Below are 16,831 nucleotides of genomic sequence, written 5' to 3' on the forward strand. Positions count from 1 at the left end.
TCTTGGTTAGTCTGGGCATTAAAGGTTACAGAGAGAAGGCAGGAGAATGGGGTTAAGAGGGATAATAACCTAGCCATGATGGAATGGCAGAGCAGACTGGATGGGCGGAAGGGCTGAATTCTGCTCCAACAGTACCAATAAAATGTATATCCCTGGAGGTTTTAATGTTTTATTGTTTTACAACATTGAATCACGGTGGATTCAATTTGGCTTTTTTGACACTGATCAGCAGAAAAAGACTTTCATGCCAAATTGAAAACAGACCTCTGCAAAGTGATCTAAGTTAATTATAAATACAATTCACAAAATAATTGGTTGCATGAGTATTCACCCCTTTCAAGTCAGTATTTAGGAGATGCACCTTTGGCAGCAATTACAACCTTGAGTCCGTGAGCTTTGCACACCTGGACACTACAATTTTTCCCCACTCTTCTTCACAAAAACTGTTGAAACTCGTCAGATTGCTTGGGGATCATGAGTGAACAGCCCTTTTCAAGTCCAGTCACAAATTCTCAATTGAGTTGAGGTCTGGACTCTGACTTGGCCACTCCAGAACATTAAGTTTGTTTTTAAGCCATTCCTGTGTAACTTTGGCTTTATGCCTGGGGTCATTGTCTTGCTCGAAAACAAATCTCCCAAGTCACAGTTCTCTTGCAGGCTGCATCAGGTTTTCCTCCAGGATTTCCCTGTATTTCTCTGCATTCATTTTACCCTCTACATTCACCAGCCTTCGAGGACCTGCTGCAGTGAAGCATCCCCACAGCATGATGCAGCCACCACCATGCTTCACAACAGGGATAGAGTGTTTTTGATGATATGCAGTGTTTGGCTTACACCAAACATAGTATTTAGTCTGATGGCCAAAAAGTTCAATTTTTGTTTTATCAAACCATACCTTCTTCTAGCTGACTTCAGAGCCTCCCACATGCCTTCTGGCAAACTCTAGCCAAGATTTCAACAGTGGCTTTCTTTTTGCTACTCTCCCATAAAGCTGTGACTGGTGAAGCACCCAGACAACAGTTGTATGTGCAGTCTCTTCCATCTCAGCCACTGAAGTTTGTAACTCCTCCAGAGTTGCCACAGGTCTCTTGGTGGCCTCCCTCACTAGTCCCCTTCTTGCACGGTCGCTCAGTTTTTGAGGACAGCCTGCTCTAGGCAGATTTACCGCTGGGCCACATTCTTTCCACTTCTTGATGATTGACTCCAATTATACTCCAAGGGATATTCAGTGACTTGGAAATTTTCTTGTATCCATCTCCTGACTTGTGCTTTACAAGAACCTTTTCAAGGAGTTGCTTGGAGTGTTCTTTTGTCTTCATGGTGTAGTTTTTGCCAGGATACTGACTCACCAGTAGTTGGGCCTTCCAGATACAGATGTATTTTTACTACAATCAATTGAAACACCTTGACTGCACACAGGGGATCTCCATCTAACTAATTATGTGACTTCTGAAACCAGTTGGCTGCACCAGTGATGATTTGGTGTGTCATATTAAAGGGGGGGCGAATACTTGTGCAACCAATTATTTCATGTTTTATATTTTTGACTAATTTAGATCACTTTGTAGAGATCTGCTTTCACTTTGACAAGAAAGAGTCTTTTTCTGTTGATCAGTGTCAAAAAGAGCCAAATTCAACCACTGTGATTCAATGATGTAAAACATGTAAACTTCCAGGGTGGGACTGAATACTTTTTATAGGCACCGTGTGTGTCAATGTTTCATGGTCTAAGTCATTTAGATGGGCAGAGAAAGTGTGTAACAAATCACAGGGACTTCCATTGTCAGACACACTGAGGTCAGTGATGAGGCAGGTTCAGCTACCCCTTGGAATGGAGCAGTAAGTATGGTGGGGAGGGGGAGGGTCTGAGAGGAGGGTTGAGATCGTCCCAGAGATGATTCTCCTGATGGAGGAGGGAGCAAGAAATGATGGGGGGGGGAGGTTGGTGTGGAGAGTGGACGTGACTGAGGAGGAAGAATTCTGAGACAGGCAGTGTTTGCTGTTGATACTGCAAAGTTTGGTTGTACCCTGGAGACAGATGTGGAGACTGATTCACTTCTGGGTATATATCAGAAAGGAAAGGATATCCAGAGCTGAGGGACAGAACCAGCATGGAATCGATGGGCCAAATGGCCTACACTTTATGTTGTTTTTTATCTTGAGATACAGTACCTTAGCAGGCATTTCCAGCCCAACAAGCGCATGTCACTCAGTTACTCACGTGACCAGTTAAACTGTTAACCCTTAAATCTTTGGTTCAGATCTATTTATCACCAGCACATGGAAACATGCAGTCAAATGTGTCATTTGTGTCAACAACCAACATACCCAGGGATGTGCTGGGGGCAGTCTGCATGTGTCATCACAGATTCCAGTGCCAACATACCATGCCCACAATGTTTGACACAACAACATGGAACATGACAGGCAACAACACAGCAAAACAAAACCTGTTCCTCCCACCTATCCTCTCTCTCATACACAGACACATATACACACATACGCACACACACCTATCCTCTCTCTCACACACACATATATACACACAGACACATATACACACAGACACATAAACACACACACACACACAGACACGCACACACGCATGTGCACACACACACATATGTACACAGACGCGCGCGCACACACACACAGACATGCACACATGCATGCACACACACACATATACACTCAAATGCACACACACATACACACAGACACGCACACACACGCATATACACACAGATGCACACACACACACACAAATACGCACACATACACACACGCATGCACACACACATATACACACAGACACACACACATATACACACACACAGACACGCACATACACACAGACATGCACACACACATACACATACCCACACACAGACACACATACACACGCACACACATACGCATGCACACACATAAACATGCGCACACACACATACACACACGCATACACACAGAGACACACACACATACACAAAGACACACATACACACACACGCACACACGTACAGACACACAGACACGCACGCACACATACACACACACAGACACGCACATGCATACACAAACATACACACAGACACACACATACACACAGACACACACACATACACACATGCAAACATGCACAGACACACATACGCACACACATGCACGCACACACATACACACAGACACACACATACACAGACACACACACACATACACGCACACACAGACACGCACACATACACACACACAGACATGCACACGCATACACAAACATACACACTGTTACGTACCCTGTAACTGGGTTGCCAAACCAGCAGAAATGGATCACTCAGTTGGAGTCTGGATTCCTAGAACGAAGAAAGTTTTATTAAAGAAACAAGCAACACAGTACTCTAATCAAAAGGATAATGAATGCAACAGTTCAATGATAAACACACATGTGCACAGAATTCAGATAACAGGATCAATCAAGCTCTATCGTTGTCTAGGGGTAAATGACCAGTTTCAAAGTGACGCCAAGTTCAGTTCAATTTAGTTCAGTTCAGTTCACAGTAATCGCTGCTGTGGCGATGGACAGTGTGGGGGAAGGAGAGAGAGAGCAAAACGAATGAATATTCAAGGCTTCCACACAGACCTTCGCAGTCAGCTGTCGGGCGAATCCTTTGTGATGTCATCTGAGGTCACCGACCGTGACCCCTCCGTTTCCGGACACGATTGTTTCTCTGCGGTGAACCCAGCACCCAGGCAAGGGTGGACCCACACCAGGTTCCCGCCGATCGTGCCTTTCCACCCTGTGCGTCTATGGCCCGGTACTTCCCACCGACTTGTGAGAGACGCACCGCTTCCAGGGTCTCGTTACCTCGGGTGTCATGTGTGTCCTGCCTTAGCGAACCTGTCCCTTTTTATCCCCCTGCTGGGGTATCGCCTGTCCATCACTTCAAACAGTCCAGGGTTCAAAGGGGGAGCCGCTCTTGACAGCTCTCTCTCCCGTTCCTTCATTACACATCTCCAAATGCTGCTCCATTGTTTTCCTTATCTCTCTCTCCTGAAGACGGGTGGCAGACCAACTGCTAATCCCACTGGTGCCAGCACAGGACAGCTACATCGTAATCTATGTATATTCTTGTCACAACACATACACACACAGACACACACACAGACACACACACACACACACACACACACACACACACACACATACACGTACACAGACGCAGACTCGCACAGACACACATACACACACATGCACGCACACACATACACACACAACAGACACACACGCACAGACATGCACACATACACACACAGACACGCACACACATACACACACAACAGACACACGCACATACACGCACAGACATGCACACATACACACACAGACACGCACACACATACACACACAACAGACACACACGCACAGACACGCACAGACATGCACACATACACACACAGACACGCACACGCATACACAAACATCCACACACATACACGCAGACACGCACAGACACACATACACATGCATGCACACACATACGCACACAGACACACACACATACACACATGCACATATACACGCACAAGGGAGGGAGATGAGGTTGAGTATAGGGCTACGGTAGGAAACTTTGTCACATGGTGTGAGCAGAATTATCTGCAGCTTAATGTGAAAAAGACTAAGGAGCTGGTGGTAGACCTGAGGAGAGCTAAGGTACCGGTGACCCCTGTTTCCATCCAGGGGGTCAGTGTGGACATGGTGGAGGATTACAAATACCTGGGTATACGAATTGACAATAAACTGGACTGGTCAAAGAACACTGAGGCTGTCTACAAGAAGGGTCAGAGCCGTCTCTATTTCCTGAGGAGACTGAGGTCCTTTAACATCTGCTGGACGATGCTGAGGATGTTCTACGAGTCTGTGGTGGCCAGTGCTATCATGTTTGCTGTTGTGTGCTGGGGCAGCAGGCTGAGGGTAGCAGACACCAACAGAATCAACAAACTCATTCGTAAGGCCAGTGATGTTGTGGGGATGGAACTGGACTCTCTCACAGTGGTGTCTGAAAAGAGGACGCTGTCTAAGTTGCATGCCATCTTGGTCAATGTCTCCCATCCACTACATAATGTACTGGTTGGGCACAGGAGTACATTCAGCCAGAGAATCATTCCACCGAGATGCAGCACAGAGCGTCATAGGAAGTCATTCCTGCCTGTGGCCATCAAACTTTACAACTCCTCCCTTGGAGGGTCAGACACCCTGAGTCGATAGGCTGGTCCTGGACTTATTTCATAATTTACTGGCATAATTTACATGTTACTATTTAACTATTTATGGTTCTATTACTATTTATTATTTATGATGCAACTGTAACGAAAACCGATTTCCCCCAGGATCAATAAAGTATGACTATGACTATGACTAAGACACGCACACATACACACACAGACATGCACACACATACACGCACAGACAGACACACAGACACACATACACACACACAGACATGCACACACATACACACAGACAGACACACACACATACACACAGACACACACACAGACATGCACGCACACACATACACACAGACACACAGACACACACACATACACACACAGACATGCACACACATACACACATACACACACACACACACAGACATGCACGCACACACATATACACACAGACACACATGCACATATACACGCACACTTACACACACACAGACACGCACACATACACAAACATACACACACACATATACACAAACGTACACACACACCACACACTCAGTACACTCACTCACACACGCATACACATACACCTCACACTCACTCACATACACTCACACTCACACACGCCTCACACTCACACTCACACACCTCACACTCTCACTCACACACACACACACCTCACACTCACTCACACACACACACCTCACACTCACTCACTCACTCACACACACACAGCTCACACTCACTCACTCACACACACACAGCTCACACTCACTCACTCACACACACACACCTCACACTCACTCACTCACTCACACACACACACCTCACACTCACTCACGCACACATACACCACACACAGACACACACACACACACAATCTCGGAGGAACTCCGAGATTGAGTTCCCTGTTACCCCAAGTGAAGTGTGAAGCAGCACCTGAGAAATCCATTCCACTAACCAAGCTGTCCAAATGTTCTCAGGATAACCTCACGGGCAGCAACAATGCCTCACTCATCAAATACCCTCAACTCCCTGAGGAAGAGCAGAGACGAGACTCGGAGCATGAGTTTGCAAAACACAAACTTAACTGAACCGTTGACACTAATCAGCCCCAACAAACCCAACCGGACTACAGGTATGTACTGTAATCTTGCTGAGGCAACAGCACCACAGGCAGTTGATTACGAGAACATGGCATAGACACAGGGGTCTTCTCCAGAGATCCCCATCACATATTCCCAGGGTCAGGCAGGCAGTAAATCTCCCTCCACAGACCCCCATCACATATCCCCAGGGTCAGACAGGGTGTAAATCTCCCTCCACAGACCCCCATCACACATTTCCAGGGCCAGACAGGGAGTAAATCTCTCTCCACACACTACCAGTTCCCAGGGTCAGATACGGAGTGAAGCTCCCTCCACACAGACCCATCACACACTCCTGGGGTCAGATACTGAATGAAGCTCTCTGCACACAATCCTATCATACATGCCCTAGATCAGACAAAGAGTGAATTTGTTCTGATCGAGGAGGGAGAAACATAGAAAACCTACAGCACAGTACAGGCTCTTCAGCCCACAATGTTGTGCTGACCATGTACTCTAGAACTGCCTAGAATTTCCCTATCGCATAGCCCTCTTCTTCCCTAAGCTCCATGTACCTATCTAAGAGTCTCTTAAAAGACCCTATCCCATCACAGGAAATCGAAGAAACATAAAGTTTGTGAGATTCTTTGGAAGAGAGATGGAGAGTCTCTTGTTAGTGGCTGTTTTATGTGGAGGCTCCTTTCGGAGGTTTACTCCCAACTTCGTCTGTGTTAGTTGGTGGCTGTTAACTCCATAGCTTCTTGCTATGGCAGCTGGCTGTTTTGCTTTGAAAGCAGGGCAGGAAGAGAAATACCGCTGTTCCCCCACTAATATTGGGACAGCATCACTTCTTCCTGTGTTGTCGTGTTTCCCATTCAGTGTCAGAGTGCTTTGGATGTCTTGACCTTTCATGGTCTGGGAATTCTTCAGGACTGACAAAGCCTTTCCTGGCATTGGAATTTCTGGCGCCGTGCCAAAAAGGTACTGTCAGTTGCTGGCCACCCTTCTACTGCCCCAGCAACAGACGATCCCCCTCCATTCCAGCTGTTTAAGGGAGTCTGAACCCTCTAATGTCTTTCGGCTTCTTGAGACCTAGAATGTTGGGTGTCCGTACCAATGGGATTTGCTGACGCCAGGGAAGCGGGCGAACTCTGGGAAGTTCCAAACTTTCCATCCGTGAACTCGACTTTCTCCAGTTCTTTACCACCAGCACCGTGCTGGACCAGTCTCCTGGGAGTCGCAGACCTTGGAGTTATGCAAAGGTGGCTACCTCTCCACCCTTGGACAACACCCTGTTTCAATTGGTAGAGAATAAACACATGGTGCAATGTATTTTGTGCCCTTGAATAATTCTTAAACAGTGCACAGAGGCCATGGACGACTTGGTTGGGGAGGGCAGTGTTTTGAAAGAGTTCAGGAATGGATGTTTTATCTGGGGAATGACGAGCTGGTTCACCAGGCTCTCAGTAGATGGATCTTGGTCAAAGACATCTTTTTACAGGCAGTGAATCATCCTCGGGCACATCAAGCCTTTCATTCCCAATGAGGCCCTCCCTCCCCGTCTCGCCCTCCCTCCCCGTCTCGCCCTCCCTCCCCGTCCCTCTCTCCCTCCCCGTTTCGCCCTCCCTTCCGTTTCGCCCTCCCTCCTCGTCTCGCCCTCCCTCCTCGTCTCGCCCTCCCTCCTCGTCTCGCCCTCTCTCCCTCCCCGTTTCGCCCTCCCTCCCCGTTTCGCCCTCCCTCCTCGTCTCGCCCTCTCTCCCTCCCCGTTTCGCCCTCTCTCCCCGTTTCGCCCTCCCTCCCCGTTTCACCCTCCCTCCCCGTCTCGCCCTCCCTCCTCGTCTCGCCCTCCCTCCCTCCCCGTCTCACCCTCTCTCCCTCCCCGTCTCGCCCTCCCTCCCCGTCTCGCCCTCCCTCCTCGTCTCGCCCTCCCTCCCCGTTTCGCCCTCCCTCCCCGTTTCGCCCTCTCTCCCTCCTCGTTTCGCCCTCCCTCCCCGTCCCTCTCTCCCTCCCCGTTTCGCCCTCCCTCCTCGTCTCGCCCTCCCTCCCCGTCTCGCCCTCTCTCCCTCCCTGTCTCTCCCTCCCCGTCTCACCCTCTCTCCCTCCCTGTCTCTCCCTCCCTGTCTCGCCCTCCCTCCTCGTCTCACCCTCTCTCCCTCCCTGTCTCACCCTCCCCGTCTCGCCCTCCCTCCCTGTCTCACCCTCCCCGTCTCGCCCTCCCTCCCTGTCTCGCCCTCCCTCCCTGTCTCGCCCTCCCTCCTCGTCTCGCCCTCCCTCCTCGTCTCGCCCTCTCTCCCTCCCCGTCTCGCCCTCCCTCCCCGTCTCGCCCTCCCTCCTCGTCTCGCCCTCTCTCCCTCCCTGTCTCTCCCTCCCCGTCTCGCCCTCCCTCCCCGTTTCGCCCTCCCTCCCCGTCTCGCCCTCCCTCCTCGTCTCGCCCTCTCTCCCTCCCCGTCTCGCCCTCCCTCCCCGTTTCGCCCTCCCTCCCCGTCTCGCCCTCCCTCCCCATTTCGCCCTCCCTCCCCGTCTCGCCCTCCCTCCCCGTTTCGCCCTCCCTCCTCGTCTCGCCCTCCCTCCTCGTCTCGCCCTCCCTCCCCGTTTCGCCCTCCCTCCCCGTTTCGCCCTCCCTCCTCGTCTCGCCCTCCCTCCTCGTCTCGCCCTCCCTCCTCGTCTCGCCCTCCCTCCCCGTTTCGCCCTCCCTCCCCGTTTCGCCCTCCCTCCTCGTCTCGCCCTCCCTCCTCGTCTCGCCCTCTCTCCCTCCCCGTTTCGCCCTCTCTCCCCGTTTCGCCCTCCCTCCCCGTTTCACCCTCCCTCCCCGTCTCGCCCTCCCTCCTCGTCTCGCCCTCCCTCCCTCCCCGTCTCACCCTCTCTCCCTCCCCGTCTCGCCCTCCCTCCCCGTCTCGCCCTCCCTCCTCGTCTCGCCCTCCCTCCCCGTTTCGCCCTCCCTCCCCGTTTCGCCCTCTCTCCCTCCTCGTTTCGCCCTCCCTCCCCGTCCCTCTCTCCCTCCCCGTTTCGCCCTCCCTCCTCGTCTCGCCCTCCCTCCCCGTCTCGCCCTCTCTCCCTCCCTGTCTCTCCCTCCCCGTCTCACCCTCTCTCCCTCCCTGTCTCTCCCTCCCTGTCTCGCCCTCCCTCCTCGTCTCACCCTCTCTCCCTCCCTGTCTCACCCTCCCCGTCTCGCCCTCCCTCCCTGTCTCACCCTCCCCGTCTCGCCCTCCCTCCCTGTCTCGCCCTCCCTCCCTGTCTCGCCCTCCCTCCTCGTCTCGCCCTCCCTCCTCGTCTCGCCCTCTCTCCCTCCCCGTCTCGCCCTCCCTCCCCGTCTCGCCCTCCCTCCCCGTCTCGCCCTCCCTCCTCGTCTCGCCCTCTCTCCCTCCCTGTCTCTCCCTCCCCGTCTTGCCCTCCCTCCTCGTCTCGCCCTCCCTCCCCGTCTCGCCCTCCCTTCCGTTTCGCCCTCCCTTCCATCTCGCCCTCCCTCCCTGTCTCGCCCTCTCTCCCTCCCCGTCTCGCCCTCCCTCCTCGTCTCGCCCTCCCTCCTCGTCTCGCCCTCTCTCCCTCCCCGTCTCACCCTCCCTCCCCGTCTCGCCCTCCCTCCCCGTCTCACCCTCTCTCCCTCCCTGTCTCACCCTCCCCGTCTCGCCCTCCCTCCCTGTCTCGCCCTCTCTTCCTCCCCGTCTCGCCCTCCCTCCCTGTCTCGCCCTCCCTCCCTGTCTCGCCCTCCCTCCTCGTCTCGCCCTCCCTCCTCGTCTCGCCCTCCCTCCCCGTCTCGCCCTCCCTCCCTGTCTCACCCTCTCTCCCTCCCCGTCTCGCCCTCTCTCCCTCCCCGTCTCACCCTCCCTCCCTCCCCGTCTCGCCCTCCCTCCTCGTCTCGCCCTCTCTCCCTCCCTGTCTCTCCCTCCCCGTCTCGCCCTCCCTCCTCGTCTCGCCCTCTCTCCCTCCCCGTCTCGCCCTCTCTCCCTCCCCGTCTCGCCCTCTCTCCCTCCTCATCTCGCCCTCTCTCCCTCCCTGTCTCTCCCTCCCCGTCTCGCCCTCCCTCCTCATCTCGCCCTCTCTCCCTCCCCGTCTCGCCCTCCCTCCCCGTCTCGCCCTCCCTCCTCGTCTCACCCTCTCTCCCTCCCCGTCTCGCCCTCCCTCCTCGTCTCACCCTCTCTCCCTCCCCGTCTCACCCTCTCTCCCTCCCCGTCTTGCCCTCCCTCCTCGTCTCGCCCTCTCTCCCTCCCTGTCTCTCCCTCCCCGTCTTGCCCTCCCTCCTCGTCTCGCCCTCTCTCCCTCCCCGTCTCGCCCTCCCTCCTCGTCTCGCCCTCTCTCCCTCCCCGTCTCGCCCTCCCTCCTCGTCTCGCCCTCTCTCCCTCCTCGTCTCACCCTCTCTCCCTCCCCGTCTCGCCCTCTCTCCCTCCTCATCTCGCCCTCTCTCCCTCCCTGTCTCTCCCTCCCCGTCTCGCCCTCCCTCCTCATCTCGCCCTCTCTCCCTCCCCGTCTCGCCCTCCCTCCCCGTCTCGCCCTCCCTCCTCGTCTCACCCTCTCTCCCTCCCCGTCTCGCCCTCCCTCCTCGTCTCACCCTCTCTCCCTCCCCGTCTCACCCTCTCTCCCTCCCCGTCTCGCCCTCCCTCCTCGTCTCGCCCTCTCTCCCTCCCCGTCTCGCCCTCCCTCCCCGTCTCGCCCTCCCTCCTCGTCTCACCCTCTCTCCCTCCCTGTCTCACCCTCCCCGTCTCGCCCTCCCTCCCTGTCTCGCCCTCTCTTCCTCCCCGTCTCGCCCTCCCTCCCTGTCTCGCCCTCCCTCCCTGTCTCGCCCTCCCTCCTCGTCTCGCCCTCCCTCCTCGTCTCGCCCTCCCTCCCCGTCTCGCCCTCCCTCCCTGTCTCACCCTCTCTCCCTCCCCGTCTCGCCCTCTCTCCCTCCCCGTCTCACCCTCCCTCCCTCCCCGTCTCGCCCTCCCTCCTCGTCTCGCCCTCTCTCCCTCCCTGTCTCTCCCTCCCCGTCTCGCCCTCCCTCCTTGTCTCGCCCTCTCTCCCTCCCCGTCTCGCCCTCTCTCCCTCCCCGTCTCGCCCTCTCTCCCTCCTCATCTCGCCCTCTCTCCCTCCCTGTCTCTCCCTCCCCGTCTCGCCCTCCCTCCTCATCTCGCCCTCTCTCCCTCCCCGTCTCGCCCTCCCTCCCCGTCTCGCCCTCCCTCCTCGTCTCACCCTCTCTCCCTCCCCGTCTCGCCCTCCCTCCTCGTCTCACCCTCTCTCCCTCCCCGTCTCACCCTCTCTCCCTCCCCGTCTTGCCCTCCCTCCTCGTCTCGCCCTCTCTCCCTCCCTGTCTCTCCCTCCCCGTCTTGCCCTCCCTCCTCGTCTCGCCCTCTCTCCCTCCCCGTCTCGCCCTCCCTCCTCGTCTCGCCCTCTCTCCCTCCCCGTCTCGCCCTCCCTCCTCGTCTCGCCCTCTCTCCCTCCTCGTCTCACCCTCTCTCCCTCCCCGTCTCGCCCTCTCTCCCTCCTCATCTCGCCCTCTCTCCCTCCCTGTCTCTCCCTCCCCGTCTCGCCCTCCCTCCTCATCTCGCCCTCTCTCCCTCCCCGTCTCGCCCTCCCTCCTCGTCTCACCCTCTCTCCCTCCCCGTCTCGCCCTCCCTCCTCGTCTCACCCTCTCTCCCTCCCCGTCTCACCCTCTCTCCCTCCCCGTCTCACCCTCTCTCCCTCCCCGTCTCGCCCTCCCTCCTCGTCTCGCCCTCTCTCCCTCCCTGTCTCTCTCTCCCCGTCTTGCCCTCCCTCCTCGTCTCGCCCTCTCTCCCTCCCCGTCTCGCCCTCCCTCCTCGTCTCGCCCTCTCTCCCTCCCTGTCTCTCCCTCCCCGTCTCGCCCTCCCTCCTCGTCTCACCCTCTCTCCCTCCCCGTCTCACCCTCTCTCCCTCCCCGTCTCGCCCTCCTTCCTCGTCTCGCCCTCTCTCCCTCCCTGTCTCTCCCTCCCCGTCTTGCCCTCCCTCCTCGTCTCGCCCTCCCTCCCCGTCTTGCCCTCTCTCCTCGTCTCGCCCTCTCTCTCTCCCCGTCTCACCCTCCATCCCTCCTCGTCTCACCCTCCCTCCCCGTCTCGCCCTCCCTCCTTGTCTCGCCCTCTCTCCCTCCCTGTCTCTCCCTCCCCGTCTCGCCCTCCCTCCTCGTCTCACCCTCTCTCCCTCCCCGTCTTGCCCTCTCTCCCTCCCCGTCTCGCCCTCCCTCCTCGTCTCACCCTCTCTCCCTCCCCGTCTCGCCCTCTCTCCCTCGCCGTCTCGCCCTCCCTCCTCGTCTCGCCCTCCCTCCCCATGTCTTGAGACAAGTAAGGTCAGAGAATACTGCCATAAAACACAAATTTAAGAGATGCATCCTCTTTCCAGTGCCATCTCTTCAAAGTGAGTGCTGAGGAGTGCCGCAGTGCAATGTGTGCCAGGAGGTGGGGCATTTTGGAAGGACTGTCCCAATACAGGGCCCAAGAAGGCCACCTCTGGCACCAGTGCCCCCCAGCTGCCCCTGCCCCTGTCCCTGTCCCTGTGGTTCAATGAGGAAACTTGAGGCTACATGCAGAGAAGGTATGACAGGGAATGGAGAGGAGCCTCTGCAGGGCAGGAAGGCGAAGAAGAAATCCAAACATCCTAGGAAGAAGGCCCCTGAGAGCGCAGAGCTCACAGCCACTCCTCTATCCTGTTCCTTAGGAGCCTACTGTCCTGATGTTGAGTGGGGGACTCAGGGAAGTGCACAGGCAGACAGGGTGATGGAAGCGGAGAGAGTCGCTGCATCAGTGACCCGGGACCCTGCATCCGTTTGCTCCTCCATCCTAAAGAGGAGAAGCAGCTCTTCTCAGAAAGGGCTGAGGATGTACTGGGGCGGGGGAGGTCACTGGGGGGGGCGGGAATCCAGCTAGGGGTCAGTCCTAAACCTGAATCCCCAGATGTAGCCTCCAGCCCTGTGGTAGGTAGAGTGTGTGTGCAGAAAGATGTTGTCGAAGGTGGTGTTGCCCCTGTTCTACCAACTGAGACAGCCCTAGAGCCCTCCAACCAGGACTTACTAGTTAGTGCCTCCCTAGAGGCAAGTGCACTAGATTAACGTTGGCAAAGCACCGCCTAGCCTCTTTGATCTCAGGATCAGACTCCCGGCGGACCCCTACATCCGGCGTTGTCAGGTCCACCTCATGCCTGCCTCCTGAGGAGAGGGATGACCTCTCCCCTGTTGTTCTTGGGGCGGGGTGGGGGGTAGGGCTGATGAGAAAGTGGAGTCAGCGGATATGAGTGAGGCACCCGCTGTCAAGTGTGGGTTAGAAGTGTTGCCTTCTGCTAGTACACACGGGGAAGAAGATGGGGTCTTTGTGTCGGGTGGAGGGAGACTCATTTGATAGTGAGACGATGGACATCCTCACCCCTCCTGAGAAGTCCCTGTTGATCCCTGTTGAGGAAATCAGAGAGTTTATTCTCACCTCTGCGGGTGCAAAGCATTGGCTGAAACTAGCCTCCCTACTCTAGTCTAAAATGCTTAGGACGGGTTAAGTCCTTGTGTGTCATCCTCAGATGGAAAGAGAAGGGGAAGAAGAATGCTGTGTCTGGGAATGATAGGCGACAACTTAAATCCTTCCTGGATGACCTGGTGAGGGAAGCAGCCACACTCCTTTGGGGAATGGCAGGTCACAGGGTGACGTTGGTACCACTTGAGTGTGGAGAGCAAAGGGCATTCTTGCTTTTTTTTTTCGGGAAAGTGTGGTTTTAGGTGCCTCTGCTCTCACTGGGAAGGGTGCTGGTGCAGAGACCTAGAGTACTGCAGATATGAAGATATGAAGCTTACCATAGCTGGTCTAAATGTGAATGGTAGCAGGGGTTCTCTCTACCCCTAAAGGGGTTTAATAATATCTCAGTCCTCGGGGATGGCAGGTATACGATGAGTTTCCTACAGGAAACCCATACCATCCCAGGAGATGAGTCCCCTTAGTTCCTGGGGTGGCAGGGAGGGGTCTACAGGAGCCACCTTAGCTCCAACGCTAGTTGGGTGGTGATCCTGTTGGCCCAAACTTCCAGCCAGAAATCATAAAAGTCTAAGATATTGTTCCAGGCCGAGATGAGGGAGATCCCCAATGGAAGTCCCTTTACGAGGGAGTTCTTCCCATGTACCTTGGGGATCTGGGATGGAGGCTGCTTCATAGAGCAGTGCCCTGTAACAAGTTCCTTAGACCTCCCCAGTATGTCACTTCTGCGGGCTGGAGGAGACAGTGTACCCTGTGTACATGGAGTGTATGAGGGCTGCATCCCCTTTTCACTTATCTGCCAGGGCTGCTCCTCGCCTTCTGGTTATACTTTAGTCCTACCCTATTTATATATGTTCATCCAGTCAGGAGAGGGTAATGGAGGGATGAGGAAGTCTTTGTCAACTTGCTCCTGGGGATGGCGATAACAGCCATTGCTGGGTCTTGGAAGCTGGTATTGGAGGGATCTGTCCGGGCAGACTGCCTGGCAATGTCTAGGGGGTATGACTGTGACCGGGTAAATATTGAGAAGGAACATGTGGATCTTATGGTGACCTTAGAAGTGTTCTGGGACCATTAGAGGCTCCACAGGGGTCATTACCATCATTGACAGAAATAGAAGCATTTTAGCTTAATGTTGATAGTCTAGCAATTGTGTTAGTCACTAGTTTGTATATATTGTAGCACTGAATTTATAGTAAAGATATTTTGTCAAAACAAAGAGGTCAGACCAGAGTGATAGTCCCTCCACACCATCCCATCGCATATTCCCGGTGTCAAACAAAGAGTGAATCTCACTCCGCACTCCGCACTCCGCACTGTCCCATTGCACACAACTGAGGAGTCAGACACAGAGTGAAGCTACCTCTGCACTGTTCAATCTTAATCTCTCTCTCTCTCTCTCTCTCTCTCTCTCTCCCCACCCCCCCCCCCACCCCTGGGATCAGACACAAAGTGAAACTCCTACCACATCATCCCATTGCACACTCTCACGGTCAGACACTGAGAGAAGCTCCCTCTGTGCCATCCCATCCCTCTGTGCCATCCCATCACATGCTCCCAGGGTCAGACACAAAATGAAACTCCCACCACACCATTCCGTCACACGTTCTCATGGTCAGATACTGAAAGAATCCCCCTCTATGTCATCCCATCACACACTCCCAGAGTCAGACATAGAGTGAATCTCAGTCTACACTGTCCCATCACACACTCCCGCTCCAGGGGTCAGACACAGTGAAGCTCCCTCCACACCATTCCATCATACACTCCCAGGGTCAGACACAGAGTGAAGCTCCCTCCACACCGTTCCATCATAAACTCCCAGGGTCAGACACAGTGAAGCTCCCTCCACACCGTTCCATCATACACTCCCAGGGTCAGACACAGAGTGAAGCTCCCTCCACACCGTTCCATCATAAACTCCCAGGGTCAGACACAGTGAAGCTCCCTCCACACCGTTCCATCATACACTCCAGGGGTCAGACACAGTGAAGCTCCCTCCACACCGTTTCATCATACACTCCAGGGGTCAGACACAGAGTGAAGCTCCATCCCACCATTCCATCGTACACTCCTGGGGTCAGACACACAGTGAAGCTCCATCCACACCGTTCCATCATACACTCCTGGGGTCAGACACACAGTGAAGCTCCATCCACACTATCCCGTTACAGGAAAGATACTGGCATTGATAGAGTAATGGCTTTATAAGACTCTAGTCAGGCTGCACTTGGGAGTATTGTCGACAGTTTTAGGCCCCATTTCTCAGAACGGGTGTGTTGCCATCAGAAAGAGTCCACAGGAGGTTCACGAGGCTGGTTCCAGGAATGGAGGGGTTAACATATGAGGAGCTGGAATTTAGTAGAATGCAGGGGTATTTCATTGAAACCTACCGAATGCTGAAAGGACTAGATAGGGTGGACGTGGAGAGTGGGGGTATCCAGAACTAGAGGGCACAGCCTCAAAATTGAGAGGCGACCTTTTAGAAACGAGGTAAGGAGGAATTTTTTTAGCCAGAGTGTAGCAAATCTGTGGAATGTTCTGCCATAGGAGAAGATCCTGAGAGGCAGGATTTATGAACATTTGGAGAGACATAATATGATTAGGAGTAGTCAGCATGGCTTTGTCAAAGGCAGGTCGTGCCTTACAAGCCTGATTGAATTTTTTGAGGATGTGACTAAATACATTGATGAAGGTAGAACAGTAGATGTAGTGTATATGGATTTCAGCAAGGCATTTGATAAGGTACCCCACGCAAGGCTTATTGAGAAAGTAAGGAGGCATGGGATCCAAGGGGACATTGCTTTGTGGATCCAGAACTGGCTTGCCCACAGAAGGCAAAGAGTGGTTGTAAATGGGTCATATTCTGCATGGAGGTCGATGACCAGTGGTGTGCCTCAGGGATCTGTTCTAGGACCCTTCTCTTTGTGATTTTTATGAATGACCTGGATGAGGAAGTGGAGGGATGGGTTAGTAAATTTGCTGATAACACAAAGGTTGGGGATGTTGTGGATAGTGTGGAGGGCTGTCAGAGGTTACAACAGGACTTTGATAGGATGCAAAACTGGGCTGAGAAGT

General features: G+C 54.4%; 1 protein-coding gene across 7 annotated transcripts in view; it reads left to right on the top strand.

Annotated features, from left to right (window-relative positions):
• The window catches only part of LOC140188363 (DENN domain-containing protein 3-like), a 180,098-nt gene that overhangs the window by 125,283 nt on the left and 37,984 nt on the right, over window positions 1–16,831 (top strand). For all 7 annotated transcript variants that reach the window (XM_072244564.1, XM_072244590.1, XM_072244574.1 and 4 more), the window contains one exon: window positions 6,210–6,364. In XM_072244564.1, coding sequence (XP_072100665.1) covers window positions 6,210–6,364 — 155 coding nt within the window. The remainder of the gene's footprint in view (window positions 1–6,209; window positions 6,365–16,831) is intronic.

The sequence above is a fragment of the Mobula birostris genome, chromosome 2 (genome assembly GCF_030028105.1).
Source record: "Mobula birostris isolate sMobBir1 chromosome 2, sMobBir1.hap1, whole genome shotgun sequence".
In the NCBI taxonomy this organism is placed as follows: domain Eukaryota; kingdom Metazoa; phylum Chordata; class Chondrichthyes; order Myliobatiformes; family Myliobatidae; genus Mobula; species Mobula birostris.